Genomic DNA, 18,653 nt, shown 5'->3' with positions numbered 1-18,653 from the left:
CACTAACTGTTAGGGCCTACATAAATATGTCCAGACAGCAGAGTCCCAACAGCAGTCCCAACATCTTACCAATGTTACACCTGGCTATCAGCGGAGACTTGTCTGGCAGCGAAAGCAGTTCATTCAGCCTCATTTACTGCCTTTAAAAAAAAAATAGCTGATATGGCTGACTTGCTTAAACAAGTGTGGTTTCTACTGACAATTGAGATGTACAAACTATGGCATGAGGGGACGACGAGCGGATAAGAGGCAATCCGTAATTTCGATGAAGACATTAATGGGCGACCTTGGATGTATAACTATTATTTCAGCACTTTTGAAATGTACAGCGACAGAATTCAGAACATGGGCCAAGTCAGAACCGAAGGATAAATAAAGGGGGCATATAAGCAGACAATGAAAGCTCATACAATATTAAATTATTACATTTCTCTAAAACAGGCTATAGGCTACATGTGCACCACCAAGTCAGAACAGTAGGCTAAGTTATGAGGGGGAAAGGGACCAAATTATTAATGTGAGGCACATGGGCTACTAACAGCTTACTACACAACATAAACGTAGTATTACTTTCTTAGCTACAGTAAACATATCTCACTGGCATATTACAAAATTTATGCAGCTGCATACAATACATTTTGGATTCACCTTGCTGTGCTCATTCGAACAGGAAGATTGCGCGGCGGTCCTTGTTGCTGGCAAATGTTGTCATCTAACTTTGTCATCAAAGTCTGGCATTCCCTGGATTTATGGTGCTTTAATACAACTGGGAACTCAGAAAACATAAAGGTCGAATAATGACGCCAGTGATCTTCAGGTCAGAGCTCTAGAAAGAGGCCCAAGTTCCCGACTTGGAATTCGAGTTGGATGGTCGTTCAAACGTATTTTCCCAACGGAGCTAGTTTTTTTTCCAAGATTTCCCAGTTCCGAGTATGCAGTTGTTTTGAAAGCGGCATAAATCATGCTGGATTAACAGCATGGCCAATGTTGAATGTTTATCCTTTTAAGGTTGGAAAATAGACCCTTAAACCCAGACTTGGACCACACATACACAACATTGTTGAATTTGCGATTTCCAACTTGTTGTGTAATGTTTATATCCAATGGCCAATGAGCACTGATACGTTTGATCTATAATTTCTCTTCATAATTTCTCTTCATATGAAAAGGATTTGCCAGTAGATTGTCACTTGATGATTCATGATGATGACTGCTAGCTTGCTGGCTAAGATTTTGAAAGTATGATGTTGACACGATCTGTCCAATCAAAGCTACTGTAGATATAATGTGATTTGATGTAATTCTATCAAAACACACGGCCAAGGCAACAAAGGAGTGGCTCAAGAAGAAGCACATTAAGGTCCTGGAGTGGCCTAGCCAGTCTCCAGACCTTAATCCCATAGAAAATCTGTGGGAGGGAGCTGAAGGTTCGAGTTGCCAAACGTCAGCCTTGAAACCTTAATGACTTGGAGAAGATCTGCAAAGAGGAGTGGGACAAAATCCCTCCTGAGATGTGTGCAAACCTGGTGGCCAACTACAAGAAACTTCTGACCTCTGTGATTACCAACAAGGGTTTTGCCACCAAGTACTAAGTCATGTTTTGCAGAGGGGTCAAATACTTATTTCCCTCATTAAAATGCAAATCAATTTATAACATCTTTGACATGCGTTTTTCTGGATTTTTTTGTTGTTATTCTGTCTCTCACTGTTCAAATAAACCTACCATTAAAATTATAGACTGATCATGTCTTTGTCAGTGGGCAAACGTACAAAATCAGCAGGGGATCAAATACTTTTTTCCCTCACTGTAAGGGACATGTACAGTGCAGTGGCACTACTGATGTTAATTAGAGGATATTGGCTGACATAAAAAAGGGCAAGAAAATAGCTATGCTGTGTTTAAAAATGGCATTGGTAACCAAAAAAGGTCTTAAATTATTAGGCCATTCCATTGCCAAAACTAATATTTCTATTTCATGTTGGAGGCCTAAGATGAAAACCAAGAGCCAAGAATGCAGGTTGTGTGCTGTGGGGGAGAAACTTACTACACTATGAACTATTTTAACCTCAGGGCTAGGCTGGGTTGGGTTCAGTATCAGAGGCACTAGAGAGGGGAATATGATCCTTCACTGTTGGTCCAAACATCAAAAGAGAAATGATCTTAATACGTTTAATTTCCCAAACAAATAAGCAGTGTATCAAGCCAATATTTAATAAGCTTGATCTAATAACTCTGACTTGATTGTCTTCTTTAAAAGTCTGTTCATGCTGCTCAAACTACTGTAAACAGACTTGCTAGACTGTAGCTTTTATTCCTGTTCAGACAGCCAATAGAGTCTCTCAGTTCAGTGTGCCCTCCTACGCTGTATAAAGGCTACATGTAAAGTTCCATCATAAAAGAGGTGCCCTGTTGTCAGACCCTCACACTATGACTATACAGTGCAGAAAGGATTGACATTACAATGATGATTAGACATTGGACAATGTTTTTGTTTTACGCCAACTTCGGTAAGTAAGAATTTTAAATATGGATGCTTTTTCAAATCATTTCATGCCATAGTGTTTTGAATCCATTTAAATTAATTGTAGTATGAATATGAAATGTATAATGAGATGTACTGTCTCTATGACGGGTAGAAATGATTTTTGATCCGTTTTATGTTGATCTTTTTACAGTTTGTGCATTGACTATGGACATTGTTCAACCAGACCCTGGGATTTGTACTGGGATTGGAGGTAGTGTGTCTCTCCCTTGCTTTTGTCCATCTGATATGGTGACCTATGTTGCTTGGTTCAAGCAGATTTTGGATTTTCATTTTGCACCATAAACTTTAGAATCTGCCGATAAAAAAATATAGCAGGAAAATACAATTTACACACCATGATCTTACTCTGTAACTCTCTTCAGCAGCCTGTGTCGGAGTCTGTCCACCCAAGAGACTCTGTGATTGAACTGTACATACAGACTGAGACCGTTTCAGGAGAACATAGCATTCGAAAAGTATTCAGACCCCCTTGACTTTTTGTTAAAATTTTGTTACGTTACAGCCTTTTTCTAAAGTCGATTAAATTGTGTTTTTCACACATCAATCTACACACAATACCCCCATAATGACAAAGAAAAAACAGGTTTCTAGAAAGAAAAAAACTGAAACATCACGTTTAAGTATTCAGACCCTTTACTCAGTACTTTCTTGAAGCACCTTTGGCAGCGATTACAGCCTCGAGTCTTCTTGGGTATGATGTTAGATCAGCTTTAAGTCCCGGCTATGGCTGGGCCACTCAAGGACCTTAAGAGACTTGTCCCGAAGCCACTCCTGCATTGTCTTGGCTGTGTGCTTAGGGTCGTTGTCCTGTTGGAAGGCAAGCCTTCACCCCAGTCTGAGGTGCTGAGCGCTCTGGAGCATCTCTCTGTACTTTTGCTCCGTTCATCTTTCCCTCGATTCTGACTATTCTTCCAGTCCAAGTCGCTGGAAAAAACATCCCCACAGCATGATGCCACCACCATGCTTCACCGTAGGGATGGTATTGGCCAGGTGATGAGCGGTGCCTGGTTTCCTCCAGACGTGATGCTTGGCATTCAGGCCAAAGAGTTCAATCTTGGTTTCTATCAGACCAGAGAATCTTGTTTCTCATGGTCTGAGAGTCCTTTAGGTGCCTTTTTGCAAACTCCAAACGGGCTGTCATGTGCCTTTTACTGAGGAGTGGCTTCTGTCTGTCCACTATACCATAAAGGCCTGATTGGTGGAGTGCTGCAGAGATGGCTGTCCTTCTGGAAGGTTCTCCAAACTCCACAGAGGAACTCTGGAGCTCTGTCAGAGTGACCATCGGTTTCTTGGTCACCTCCCTGACCAAGGCCCTTCTTCCCCGGTTGCTCAGTTTGGCCGAGCGGCCTAGCTCAAGGAAGAGTATTGTTGCTTCCAAACTTCTTTCATTTAAGAATGATGGAGGCCACTGTGTTCTTAGGGGACCTTCAATGCTGCAGACATTTTTTTGGTAGCCTTCCCCAGATCTGTGCCTTGACACAATCCTGTCTCGGAGCTCTATGGAAATGTCCTTCTGCCTCATGGCTTGGTTTTTGCTCTTACATGACAGGTGTGTTCCTTTGCAAATTCAGTCCAATCAATTGAATTTACCACAGGTGGACTCAAATCAAGTTGTAGAAACATCTCAAGTTGATGATCAATGGAAACAGGATGCTCCAGAGCTCAATTTCGAGTCTCATAGCAAGTAAGGTATTTCTGCAAAAATTTCTAAAAGCCTGTTTTCGCTTTGTCATTATGGGGGTATTGTGTGAAGATCAATGAGAGAAAAAAATAATTGAATCTATTTTAGAATAAGGCTGTAACGTAACAAAATGTGGAAAAAGGGAAGGGGTCTGAATACTTTCCTAATGCACTGTAGAGCTTCGTCACTTTTTATATAACTTTGAAGCGAACAACTCCAGTCTATGTGTAAAAGTGTTTGAGAATAAAAATACAAAATCATTTAAAAGTTTGTTTTTTAAGTTTCAGACCTGTTGGGTGATCAGATTAAGCTTATTTTTGTCATCATTCTATCTTGCCTGACAACTGCTGTGATTCTGAGTGTGGTTGTCAACGTTATCCTCTTTGTTAGAATGAAGAGGTCACGATGTGAACACTGTGCAGGTACAGTAAAGTCTTCATACTAATAGTAATAGTAAGAAAGGTTATAGATCATAAAGAAGGGTGAAGGCTAGCTCTCCTTTTACCACTTCCCTCTCTGGACATTGTTTTCATTTCACAAGCCTACTGTAGTGAATAAACAGTTCATGACTTTGCTGATGTTTGCAAATGGTGTGTTAGAGGAAGTTGACTCAGCTTGTGGAAGCATCTGGAAAGCATTACTATAGGGGGCCCCTAAAACAGAGGAAGTCTGTTATGTGGCGTCCTGGGATTGGTTTATGGGGAAACCACCCATATCATGTTACAGATTATAAATACCATGGTTGAAACAAAGGACGGAGAGGAACAACATATTAGAGATTGGGTCAGTTGTTCTCCAGATGTCTGCAGGAGACTGTAAATTGCCTGAAATCTTTGGTATAATAAACAATTATAATCAAGGACAGTGTCAGCGGATTTCTTGTCCTCACAGCATAATTAGCATGGTTATTTAGATACCACACTACTTAATTTTGAAACAGAAAATATGACATACATAGTATGTTTCAAGTGTTTTGAATGTTTTATATTTTATCTATTAGCTGGGGACCCCTTCTCAGCAGAGCCAGTATGGGAAGCCTCATGTCAACACGTCAGACCAACAGGTTAGCAGAATTGCTGTATCAAGAGTGAGACTGGAAAAGCGTATTAAAGCAAAAGATTACAGCATTAGATTTGACCTAGAGTCTGAATTGAGTGAGTCTGTGTTTCATCCTCATAGCTCCACAGTGACGATGATGGCCTGAACTACTCTGCCCTGAAGTTCACTGACAAGAACAGTACCAATCCCAGGAGACAGAGGAGAGAACAGAGAGAACAGAGAGAGGAAGAAACAATCTACTCTGATGTGTCACATAGACAGGATGTGGCAGTCCTCCAATCAGTATCACAGGCGGTCAGTGGCACCTTAGTTAGGGAGAACGGGCTCATAGCAATGGCTAGAACGGAATAAATTGAAAGTTATTGAACACATCAAAAACATGGATACCATTCCATTCACTCCATTCCAGCCATTTTTATGAGCCGTCCTCCCCTAAGCAGCCTCCTGTGATCAGCATCATTCTAAGTTAAGCTCAACCCTCCTCTGAACTCCACTTTGAGCTTGACTGTGTCCTTTGACCTGGCTATTTTGTACAATTCTCATTTACTGTAGGATGCCATTGCGGGGGCCTAGCTTTGCCTAATATACACTACCTGTCGACAGTTTTAGAACACCTAATCATTCAAGGGTTTTTCTTTATTTTTAATATTTTCTACATTGTAGAATAATAGTTAAGACATCAGTACTATGAAATAACACATATGGAATCATGTAGTAACCAAAAAAGTGTTAAAAAAATCAAAATATGTTTTATAATTGAGATTATTCAAATAGCCACCCTTTGCCTTGATGACAGCTTTGCACACTCTTGGCATTCTCTCAACCAGCTTCATGAGGTAGTCACCTGGAATGCGTTTCAATTAACAGGTGTGCCTTCTTAAAAGTTAATTTGTGGAATTTCTTTCCTTCTTAATGTGTTTGAGCCCATCAGTTGTGTTGTGACAAGGTAGGGGGGGGGGGTATACAGAAGATAGCCCTATTTGGTAAAAGACCATGTCCACATTATGTCAAGAACAGCTCAAATAAGCAAAGAGAAACGACAGTCCATAATTACTTTAAGTCATGAAGGTCAGTCAATACGGAACATTTCAAGAACTTTGAAAGTTTCTTCAAGTGCAGTCGCAAAAACCATCAAGCGCTATGATGAAACTGGCTCTCACGAGGACCACCACAGGAATGGAAGACCCAGAGTCACCTCTGCTACAGAGGATACGTTCATTAGAGTTACCAGCCTCAGAAATTGCAGCCCAAATAAATGCTTCACAGAGTTCAAGTAACAGACACATCTCAACATCAACTGTTCAGAATAAACTGTGTGAATCAGGCCTTCATGGTCGAATAGCTGCAAAGAAACCACTACTAAAGGACACCAATAATAAGAAGAGACTTGTTTGGGCCAAGAAACATGAGCAATGGACATAAGACCAATGGAAATTTGTCCTTTGGTATGGAGTCCAAATTTGAGATTTTTTGGTTCCAACCGCTGTGTCTTTGTGAGACGCGGTGTGGGTGAACGGATGATCTCCTCATGTGTATTTCCCACCGTAAAGCATGGAGGAGGAGGTGTTATGGTGTGGGGGTGCTTTGCTGGTGACACTGTCTGTGATTTATTTAGAATTCAAGGCACACTTAACCAGCATGGCTACCACAGCATTCTGCAGCAATACGCCATCCCATCTGGTTTGGGCTCAGTGGGACTATCATTTGTTTTTCAACAGGACAATGACCCAACACACCTCCAGGCTGTGTAAGGGCTATTTGACCAAGAAGGAGATTGATTGAGTGCTGCATCAGATGACCTGGCCTCACAATCCCCCGACCTCTACCAAATTGAGATGGTTTGGGATGAGTCGGACCGCAGAGTGAAGGAAAAGCAGCCAACAACTGCTCAGCATTTGTGGGAACTCCTTCAAGACTTTGAAAATCATTCCAGGAGAAGCTGGTTGAGAGAATGCCAAGAGTGTGCAAAGCTGTCACCAAGGCAAAGGGTGGCTATTTGAAGAATCTCAAATATAAAATATATTTTGATTTGTTTAACACTTGTTTGGTTACTACATGATTCCATATGTGTAATTTCATAGTTTTGATGTCTTCACTATTACTCTACAATGTAGAAAATTGTAAAATAAAGAAAAACCCTTGAATGAGTAGGTGTTCTAAAACTTTTCACCGGTAGTCTACATGTACAATAACTCAGGTGCAGAGCATAATTTTCCCCAAAGTGTGAAAGCTGATACTAGGATGGTTTCAGAAGTCTCAAATCGTCACCAATAGTGGCTGAGGTTCACTGACTGTATATATTTGTTTTTGTAGAAGTGTACAACAAAATGTATATTATGATTTTGCAAATGTCTGAACTCGTCCTATTGATGATAATATTTGTAACATGGAAATCTGTAACCTGCCCTTATGCTTGTGTTATATTTCAATAAACATGTTTTTAATTCCTACATATTAATGGCTTGCCCAATTCTTACCACTTATTTGCACCAGGTATCAAATGATCACATCTTTATTTTGTCAAAAAGGTGCGAACTCACCAGAGTTCACTTCCTCCTGAAAGCTTGAACTGCCCTCTCACAGATATGAAGTGAGAAATACAATGTAAACCCCCCTGTGTATGTCAAAGAGGACATATGTACCACTAGTCTCAGCCACCGACCCAAATGATGAAAAAATACAAACCAGTAACTCTGACTTTACATCATTTGAAGGGCTGCTCTAACTATGGTATGCCACAGGACACATGTTAGATTGTATAATAATAATAATAATAATAATATGCCATTTAGCAGACGTTTTATCCAAAGCGACTTACAGTCATGCGTGCATACATTTTTGTGTATGGGTGGTCCCGGGGATCGAACCCACTACCTTGGCGACAAGCGCCGTGCTCTACCATCTGAGCTACAGAGGTAGTTTTTATCAGTTGCTTCATGCCTTTTCAGACAGCCAATAAAATCACTTTGTTCAGAGTTTCCGCCTACTTCATAATGATTACCCGATGTCATCATATAAAAAGGTGCCCCGATGTCAGACCCACACACTATACAGTGCAGAAAGAACATTAAAATGATGATTATATATTGGACAATCTTTTTGTTTTGCTCCAATTTGGGTAAGTAAGAAATATTCATGTGGATCCTTTTTACTTTTTATGTCATAGTCTTTTTAATCCATTTTACTGACTATGTAGTCTGAATAATGATAATAATGTATCATTCTGTACTATACCTTTGTCTTTGATTTAGTTAGTTTGTTTGCTTCCCAGGATGTGCACTTAACAAGGATGTAATCCAACCAGACCCTGTGATGGTTACACACCTTGGACAAAGTGTATCTCTCACTTGCTTTTGTCAATCTCAATTTATCAGTATCTCTTGGTTCAATCAAACTGTTGGACAGAAGCCTCTTCTCATGGCATCATAATATTACCGCCCTCCAACGGCTTTTTATTACAACAACTTTATGAAGGACTTTAATGAGACTAAACGTTTGAGTGTGAAGAGAGGAGTTGACAGCTGTAACCTGACCATCTCCAAGACAGAGTCAGGGGACTCAGCTACATACTATTGTGGTGGTATGTTAGCGAGGGATGTCACATTTGGAGAAGGAACTATTTTAATTGTCAAAGGTAACTTAAGTTACGTTTTAACATGTTGGTACTGAAGTGTGTTCATATAATGGTAAATTAATGAATTTGGAGGAAAATAGAATGTACACACCATGATCTTACTCACTCTCTTCAGATTCAGGGTTCAACAGCATGTCTGTTCTCCAGCAGCCTGTGTCTGAGTCAGTCCAGCCAGGAGACTCTGTGACTCTGAACTGTACAATACACACTGAGACCTGTGCAGCAGAACACAGTGTCTATTGGTTCAGACATGGCTCAGGAGAATCCCATCCAGGAATAATTTACAACAATGGAGACAGGAGTGATCAGTGTGAGAAGAACCCTGAGGCTGGGTCTCCTGCACAGAGCTGTGTCTATAACCTCCCAAGAGGAACCTCAGCCTCTCTGATGCTGGGACTTACTACTGTGCTGTGGCCTCATGTGGGGAGATACTGTTTGGAAACGGGACCAAGCTGGACATCGAAGGTAAACTGTGCTAAACCAAAATACAGCACTAATGTTCTCTCAAATGTTAAGAAATATAATATGTAAATCTATCACTTTCAATTGATAGTAGATTTCAAATATAACTTTTATAGCTAACTTTTATGCCAAAAGCACTGAGCTACAAAGAATAATATAAAATCATCTAAGTTTCAGACCTGTTGGGTGATCAGAGAAATCATATTTTCCTCATCATTCTATCTTGCCTGACAACTGCTGTGATTCTGAGTGTGGTTGTCAACGTTATCCTCTGTGTGAGAATGAAGAGGTCACGATGTGAACACTGTGCAGGTACAGTAAAAGTCTTCATACTAATAGTAATAGTAATAATAGTTATAGATCAAAAAGAAGGGTGAAGGCTAGTTCTCCTTTTACCACTTTCCTCTCTGGACATTGTTTTCATTTCACAAGCCTACTTAATTTTGAAGCAGAAAATATGACATTCACAGCAGTATGCCTTTTTATTAGTAAACAAGAAAAGGTTTCAAGTATATTGAATGTTTTATCATTGATCTTTTAGTGAGGACCCCTTCTCAACAGAGCCAGTATTGGAAGCCTCATGCCAACACGTCAGAACAACAGGTTAGCAGAATTGCTGTATCAAGAGTGAGACTGGATAAGAGTATTAAAGCTAAATATTACAGCATTATATTTGACCCAGAGTCTGAATTGAGTGAGTCTGTGTTTCATCCCCATAGCTCCACGGTGACGATGATGGCCTGAACTATGCTGCCCTGAAGTTCACTGACAAGAAGAGTACCAATCCCAGGAGACAGAGGAGAGAACAGAGAGAACAGAGAGAGGAAGAAACCATCTACTCTGGTGTGAGTCATCAAGACAGGATGTGACAGTCCTCCAATCAGCATCATTTTAAGTTTAGCCCTACTGACCTCCACTTTGAGCTTGACTGTGTCCGTGTGACTTGGCTATTTTGTACATTCCTCATTTGCTGTAAAATTTAATGGTCGGGGCCTAGCTGAAAAGACTGTCACTGCATTGGCCTATTCTCTTAATATCAATGTAGAATTATTCAGATGCAGAGCATAATTGTCCAGCAAGTGTGAAAGCTGATACTAGGATGGTTTCAGAAGTCTCAAATCCTCAGCAATAGTGGCTGAGGTTGACTGACTGGATACATTTGCTTTTGTAAATAGAAGTGTAGCACAAAATACTGTATTTACAATGATTTAGCAAATGTCTGCACTCTTCCTTCTCATGATAATAGTTGTAACATGGAACTATGTAACCTGCCTTTATTCTTGTGTGATATTTCAATAAACTGTTAGGCCTACTGCTGCTAGGTAGCTCTCTCTCGCTCTCCCCTCCCCTCTGTCTGTCCTTGATTGCAGGAGTGAAGTCTGGTGTGCGGGAGTCAGGGTTCCAGCTGCAGCTCATTCACCATAATCACCTCAGCCTTTAAGACCCGGTCAAACTTTCCACTCATCGTCAGATCATAGTCAAGACAACCATGCTAGTCTCGCTGCCGACTCAACCTGTCTGTTTTCGCTCTTGTGTTTTTTGGACTGTTTATTTACTTTTTCTCCTGTGCCACAGATATTTGGAACCTGACTCCTGCCTCCGCTTCACTCCTGCCACCACCATCCTGCTCTCCACTATCGGGCCTCTCCTTTGGACTCACCACGGACACTAGGACATTACGGTACCACACCTGCCCTGACCTGGATCTGTACCCTCCCTGTAACCTGGACTTGCTCTTTCCCCATTTATTGGAAACCTGGACTATTGAACATTATAATAAACCTGTTAAAACTTCTCTGGCTTGTGTACTTGTCTGCATTTGGGTTCTATCCAGTTAAATCCTAACAGTATGATCTGACCAACATGAACCCAGCAGACAGTAGCTCGGATACCACCCCAGAGTGCACTCAAATTTGGACTGCCATAGCCAATCAGGGCATTCTACTTGGCCAACATGATACCCTGTTTAAGACGATTGCTGAGGACAGTCAGGTGCTGCTTAATCAGGTTCAATTACTCACCAATCAAGTGTCTGTCCTTACTACCCCTTCAGCCCAGATCAGAGAGCCTTTTGTTCCTGCTCCAGAGCGCTATGACGGGAACATGGGAACCTGTGGCGATTTTTTGACTCAATGCTCGTTAGTGTTTGAACAACAGCCCTCACCTACGCCGGAAAGAGCCCGTATTGCCTACCTTATCAACTCTACTGCGGTTCCGCCGTGCCTGGGGATCCGGGTCTGGGAGAGTCAGTCGGACATTTGCAACGCTTACGTGGCCTTCACCACGGAGATGAGGAAGGTTTTTGACCACCCCGTACGAGGCAAGGAGGCTGCGAAACGGTTGTTTTCTCTTCGGCAGGGGGCTCGGAGGGTGGGCGGAGATGGCAGTGGAGTTTCGGACTTTAGCAGCAGTGAGTGGTTGGAATGACGAGGCATTACAAGGAGTGTTCATCAATGCTTTGTCTGAGACTTTAAAAGATGAATTGGTGTCATATGATGAATCGCCTACGCTGGATAATCTTATTTCACTCACTATCAGGTTGGATAATCGGATTCGGGAGCGCCGCCGGGAGAGGAGTGTTAGTTCCAAGCAACCTGTCTGTCATCAACAAACTCCTCCCTGCATCGTCCCACGGAGAGAGCCGTGTCTTCCCGAGTCGATACGAGGAGCACTGAACCCGAGCCATGGAGGTGGGTCGCACGGTTGTCCTCAGAGGAGCGTGCACGTCGTATTCAGGCTCGGGTCTGCCTGTATTGTGGAGAAGCTGGTCATTTCGTTCCTTCCTGCCCAGTTCGTCCGGGGAAAAGGGCCGGCTCATCATTTATGGGAGAAGTTTTGGTGAGCCGAGCAGCGGATTCTTCCTCTTCTCCCCGCATTCTGCTCCAGGCATCCCTCCAGTGGCAGTCCCAGAATTTCTCTGTTAGTGCGCTGATTGACTCTGGTGCCGACGAAAGCTTTTTTTTTTTTTTTTGGGCTCAACAAATGGATTTGGAGACTGTTCCTATGGACTGTCCGCTGCAGGCTAAGGGTCTAAATGGACAATTGTTGACCCGCATTACCCATCAGACTGTTCCTGTTTGTCTTAGAGTGTCGGGAAATCATCAGGAGAACATTCAATTCCATATTATCGACTGCCCACAGACTCCCCTGGTCCTTGGTATCCCCTGGCTCATAAAACACAATCCACACATTGATTGGGTGACAGGTAGCATTGTTTCATGGAGCACATTTTGTCATGTGAATTGTTTGTGTTCTGCTCAGACTCCTGCCAGTACTGTGCCTCAACCTCCACTGGAGTCCATGGATCTTTCTGCTGTTCCTGACGTGTATCATGACCTGGCATCCGTTTTCGCAAACACAGAGCTACTTCTCTCTCCTCCTCACCGGCCTTACGACTGCGCCATTGACCTCCAGCCAGGAGCCCCGCCCCCAGCAGTCGCCTGTACAATCTCTCCCGGCCGGAGACGGAGGCTATGGAGAACTACATTCGGGACTCCTTGGCGGCAGGTATTATGCGTCCTTCCTCGTCACCTGTAGGAGCCGGGATTCTTTTTTGTTGCTAAGAAGGATAAGACCCTCAGACCCTGTATTGATTACCGTGGACTTAACAACATCACCATTAAGAACAAGTATTCTCTTGCCTTTGATTAATTCTGCTTTTCCCCTCCTTCATGGTGCTACCATCTTTACTAAACTGGATCTACGAAATGCGTATCACCTGGTGCGCATTCGTAAGGGTGATGAATGGAAGACTGCCTTCAACACACCCTTGGGACATTTTGAGTATCGGGTTATGCCTTTTTGGGTTGTCTAATGCCCCTGCTGTTTTTCAGGCACTAGTCAATGATGTCCTTCGGGACATGTTGAATCGGTTTGTTTTTGTCTATCTGGATGATATCTTGATTTTCTCAGAGTCCTCCCAGGAACATGAACTGCATGTGCGCCAGGTGTTGCAAAGGTTGTTGGAGAACAAACTGTTTGTGAAGATGGAGAAATGTGAATTTCATGTGTCTGAGACCTCTTTTTGGGTTACATCATAGCTCAGGGGGAGCTGCGGATGGACCCAGCTAAGATCTCTGCTGTCACGGACTGGCCAGCTCCCTCTACCCGCAAAACAACTTCAACGATTCCTGGGGTTTCGAACTTCTATAGGAGGTTCATCAAGGACTACAGCCGCATTGGGCGCCACTCACCGCTCTCACTCCATCTCACGACCGTTCGCTTGGAATGAAGGGGCCGAATCAGCGTTCGAAGAACTGAAACATCGCTTCGCCTCGGCTCCCATTCTGATGCAGCCGACCCCGACCGCCAGTTTGTCGTGGAGGTGGATGCATCCGACACTGGGGTAGGTGCAGTGTTGTCACAACGTTCTCCTGAAGATAACAAACTGCATCCCTGTGCTTTTCTCTCAAGGAAACTTTCTCAGGCAGAGAGGAATTATGATGTTGGAATCGTGAACTGCTCGCCGTTAAGCTGGCTCTCGAGGAGTGGCGACATTGGTTGAGGGGGGCGGAACAACCCTTCATCGCTTTGGACGGATCATAAGAATCTGGCTTACCTCCAGTCAGCGAAGCAGCTCAACCCCCGCCAAGCCAGGTGGGCACTATTTTTTGGGAGATTCAATTTTTCTCTGTCTTACCGTCCTGGGTCACGCAACGCCAAGCCTGACGCCCTGTCTCGTGTTCATTCGGCTGTTGATACTGGTAGTAACCCTGAACCCATTTTGCCTCCTACCTGCAGTATTGCAGTCATCACATGTGACATCGAGGGGATTGTTAGACAGGCTCAACATCATCAAGCTGACCCTGGAGGGGTCCTCCTAACCGGATGTTTGTCCCTGAGTCTGCTCGCTCCCAGGTACTTCAGTGGGCTCACTGTCTCCCCTTACCTGTCACCCTGGAGTTTCGTGGACCCTTGACTTTGTGCGACGGAAGTTCTGGTGGGCCACGATGGAGGCGGACACTCGAGCCTTCATTGCTGCTTGTACGGTATGTGCACGAAGTAAAAACTCCACCCAGGCCAGCGCTGGTCATCTACGACCTCTACCATACCCAGCCGGCCCTGGTCGCATATCGCTATGGATTTTGTCACTGGACTTCCCCCTCATCTGGTAAGACTGTCATTCTTACGGTGATTGATCGCTTTTTCTAAGTTCGCTCATTTTTTGGCCCTACCTAAACTGCCCACTGCCAGAGAGACGGCTGATATTTTGGTTGAACATGTGTTCCGCTCTCATGGTCTACCCACGGATATTGTCTCTGACAGGGGTCCCCAGTTTGTCTCCCAGGTGTGGAAAGCTTTCTGTAAAGCTTTGGGCATTACATCCAGCCTGTCCTCTGGATATCACCCCCAGACCAACGGGCAAGCCGAGAGAGCGAACCAGGAGATGGAGACCGCACTTCGCTGTGTCACTGGGTCTAACCCTGGGTCATGGAGCTCCATGCTCCCCTGGGTGGAATATGCTCATAACACCTTGACTAACGCTTCCTCTGGTTTGTCTCCTTTTCTGTGTGCTCTGGGTTATCAACCTCCCTGTTCCCTTCCCAAGAGAGGGAACTTGCGGTACCTCGGTGCAGTCCCACATGCGCCGCTGCTGCAAGGTCTGGAGGAAGGCCAGGGTAGCTCTGTCCCGAGCTTCGGCGTACATGCAGAGGCAAGCCAACCGTCACCGGTCCCAGGCTCCCGGTTACTCTCCTGGTCAAGAGGTATGGCTGAAGTCACGGGACCTTCCATTGAAGGTGGAGTCGAAGAAGATGGCGCCTCGTTTTATAGGACCGTTCAAGATACTGTCTATTGTTAACCCCTGCGCGAGTTAAGCTACAGCTTCCTGCCTCCCTACGGGTTCATTCCACCTTCATGTTTCCCAGATTAAGCCTGTGTCGGTTAGCCCTTTGTGCCCGCCTCCTCGTCTCCTCCTCCGCCCAAGATCGTGGGTGGGGGTCCGGTCTACACTGTCCGGCGAATCCTGGATGTTCGCCGCCGGGGTCGTGGTTTCCAGTACCTGGTGGATTGGGAGGGTTATGGTCCTGAGGAACGTTCCTGGGTGCCCAGGAGCTTCATTGTGGATCCTGCTCTGGTTCGTGAGTTTCATAGGTTACATCCTGATAAACCCTGTCGGCCGCCAGGTGGCGTCCGTAGAGAGGGGGTACTGTTAGGCCTACTGCTGCTAGGTAGCTCTCTCTCTGCTCTCCCCTCCCCTCTGTCTGTCCTTGATTGCAGGAGTGAAGTCTGGTGTGCGGAGTCAGGGTTCCAGCTGCAGCTCATTCACCATAATCACCTCAGCCTTTAAGACCCGGTCAAACTTTCCACTCATCGTCAGATCATAGTCAAGACAACCATGTTAGTCTCGCTGCCGACTCAACCTGTCTGTTTTCGCTCTTGTGTTTTTTGGACTGTTTATTTACTTTTTCTCCTGTGCCACAGATATTTGGAACCTGACTCCTGCCTCCGCTTCACTCCTGCCACCACCATCCTGCTCTCCACTATCGGGTCTCTCCTTTGGACTCACCACGGACACTAGGACATTACGGTACCACACCTGCCCTGACCTGGATCTGTACCCTCCCTGTAACCTGGACTTGCTCTTCCCCATTTATTGGAAACCTGGACTATTGAACATTATAATAAACCTGTTAAAACTTCTCTGGCTTGGTGTACTTGTCTGCATTTGGGTTCTATCCAGTTAAATCATAACATAAACATGTTTTTATTTCCTACATTTAATGACTTGCCCAATTCTTACCACTTATTTGCACCATGTAATACAATATTAGAAATTCTTCCACTTTGATATTAGTTTTTTGAGTAGATTGTTGACAAAAAGATCACAATTAAATCCATTTGAATCCCACTTTGTAACACAATAAAATGTGAAGAAATACAGTGTTGGTGTAGACTTTCTATAGGTACTGTATGTGCCACTAGTCTCATCAACTGACGCAAACGATTAATCAAAACAAACCCGTAACTCTGACTTTACACCCTTTGAAGATAAATAGCACACCTTTTTGGTAGCATAAGCATTTTATGCATAATTGATTCATAGATGAATACAGACTGAATCTGTATGTAAGGTGGGAATCTATTGGTTCAGACATGGCTCAGGAGAATCCCATCCAGGAATTATTTACACTCGTGGAGACAGGAGTGATCAGTGTGAGAAGAACCCTGATGCTGGGTCTCCTACACAGAGCTGTGTCTACAACCTCCCCAAGAGGAACCTCAGCCTCTCTGATGCTGGTACTTACTACTGTGCTGTGGCCTCATGTGGGGAGATACTATTTGGCAACTGGACCAAGCTGGACATTGTCTGTAAGTTATATTTTTGACATTTCTGAAAATGTCTAAAATACTTTCACATTGTTGTGAATAAATTGTATGTCTGGTTGAAAAAAATGTCCTGAATTTCCTCTATCACTGTCTGTATTTCTACAGATGGTTGTAAGGAGGACCATGTTCTCTTGGTGTACTGTCTGGGTGTAGCGTTGGCTCTTTGTGTCATCCTCATCATTGTCCTTGGTTCTGTTTGTATAAGATGACCAAGAAAACTTCTCTGCTGTGTAGAGGTAAGTGGTATCATTGCGAACAATATACACTGCATTCGGAAAATATTCAGACCCCTTTGACTTTTTCCACATATTGTTTTACTTTACAGCCTGTTTTAGTCATGAAACTGGGTTAATTCATTGTATGATGATGATGATGATGATGATGATGATTCCACCATGTGTTTGTCTACAGGAACACACCCTCAGTCAAGTACTTCATCAGTCCCCAGTTCTCATAACCAGGTAGACAGACCTAACACTGGTCCAACTGTTGTTGATTCAATGTATTTTATCTTCATTCAAAATATGAAAATAGGCATTTACTTAAAGGTGTTGTTTCACTATAAATATATTTGTCTAATACAAAATGTTTCGGTTTTATATTTGTTATTCCTCTCGGAATCAAGATGCTGACACACTCCAATACGCTGCTCTGAACGTCATCCACAAGAAAGTAAAGGCTGGGAGACAGAGGAGCGCCATGGAGAGAGACACTGTGTACTCTGGGGTGAGACTCCAAAACATGGACTGAAACGTCAACTTTTGTTCTTTAATAACTTGCATTGCTTTTGTGTTTTCTACACTGTATGTATAACTATGGCTTTTTCATTGTGTGGTACAATTACTTGTACTCTGTCAACCTCCTTTTAACATTGATACTGTTGTGAATTTTAGATCAAATAAAACATTCAACTGCTTTCATATAGAGGCATTTTTTTATTTGATATTTTCCTCTGTTGTTATATTTCACCTGAAGATTCAGTATGCAACAACCATATTAAGCTTATAATCAATGTAACAAAGCTTTTTTGGGTCGCATAATGCAATGTAAATACAAATCTACTGACTGGTGTTTTATTTTGTCTCAAACTCTTTTGTAGGTGTATCCTGACAACATCTCTGTAGTGTTATGAATGCCCTAAAAATATTAAACTAATCTCTAACCCCCAGCAATGACCTTCAGTCCGCACCACACACTACCTACACACACCTCAGTGCATCAAAACCACAAACAACCATGTCACTAAGAGCACAACTCACTCTCTAAATGAGAAAAACTTGAAGTAAAAATAAACATCCTAGTTGAATATACAGTCGTGGTCAAACGTTTTGAGAATAACACAAGTATTGGTCTTCACAAAGTTTGCTGCTTCAGTGTTTTTAGATATTTTTGTCAGATGTTACTATGGTATACTGAAGTATAATTACAAGCATTCCATGAGTGTCGAAAGCTTTTATTGACAATTACATTACGTTTATGCAAAGAGTAAATATTTGCAGTGTTGACCCTTCTTTTTCAAGACCTCTGCAATCCACCCTGGCATGCTGTCAATTAACTTCTGGGCAACATCCTGACTGATGGCAGCCCATTCTTGCATAATCAATGTTTGGAGTTTGTCAGAATTTGTGGGTTTTTGTTTGTCCACCCGCCTCTTGAGGATCGACCACAAGATCTCAATGGGATTAAGGTCTGGGGAGTTTCCTGGCCATGGACCCAACATTTAGATGTTTTGTTCCCCGAGCCACTTAGTTATCACTTTTGCCTTATGGCAAGGTGCTCCATCATGCTGGAAAAGGCATTGTTCGTCACCAAACTGTTCTTGGATGGTTGGAAGAAGTTGCTCTCGGAGGATGAGTTGGTATCATTCTTTATTCATGGCTGTGTTCTTAGGCAAAATAGTGAGTGAGCCCAAACCCTTGGCTGAGAAGCAACCCCACACATG

The 18,653-nt window shown here is 43.3% G+C and overlaps 1 protein-coding gene and 1 long non-coding RNA gene across 2 annotated transcripts; both read left to right on the top strand.

Moving 5' to 3' along the window:
* The first annotated feature begins 2,415 nt into the window (after positions 1-2,415).
* On the top strand, positions 2,416-4,593 carry LOC121566426. Its single transcript, XR_006000887.2, has 3 exons — positions 2,416-2,508; positions 2,677-2,736; positions 4,509-4,593. It is a non-coding gene; the product is annotated as an uncharacterized LOC121566426 (long non-coding RNA).
* A 4,161-nt stretch (positions 4,594-8,754) lies between these two features.
* LOC123485221 lies at positions 8,755-17,461 on the top strand. Its single transcript, XM_045216130.1, has 6 exons — positions 8,755-8,866; positions 9,036-9,170; positions 16,478-16,693; positions 16,817-16,916; positions 17,106-17,173; positions 17,331-17,461. The coding sequence occupies exons 1-6, from the start codon at positions 8,755-8,757 to the stop codon at positions 17,459-17,461; spliced, it is 762 nt and encodes a 253-aa protein (XP_045072065.1).
* Positions 17,462-18,653: the final 1,192 nt, after the last annotated feature.

Source organism: Coregonus clupeaformis, unplaced genomic scaffold, assembly GCF_020615455.1.
Source record: "Coregonus clupeaformis isolate EN_2021a unplaced genomic scaffold, ASM2061545v1 scaf0617, whole genome shotgun sequence".
Classification (NCBI taxonomy): Eukaryota; Metazoa; Chordata; class Actinopteri; order Salmoniformes; family Salmonidae; genus Coregonus; species Coregonus clupeaformis.
This window is presented reverse-complemented; position numbering and strand designations above follow the sequence as displayed.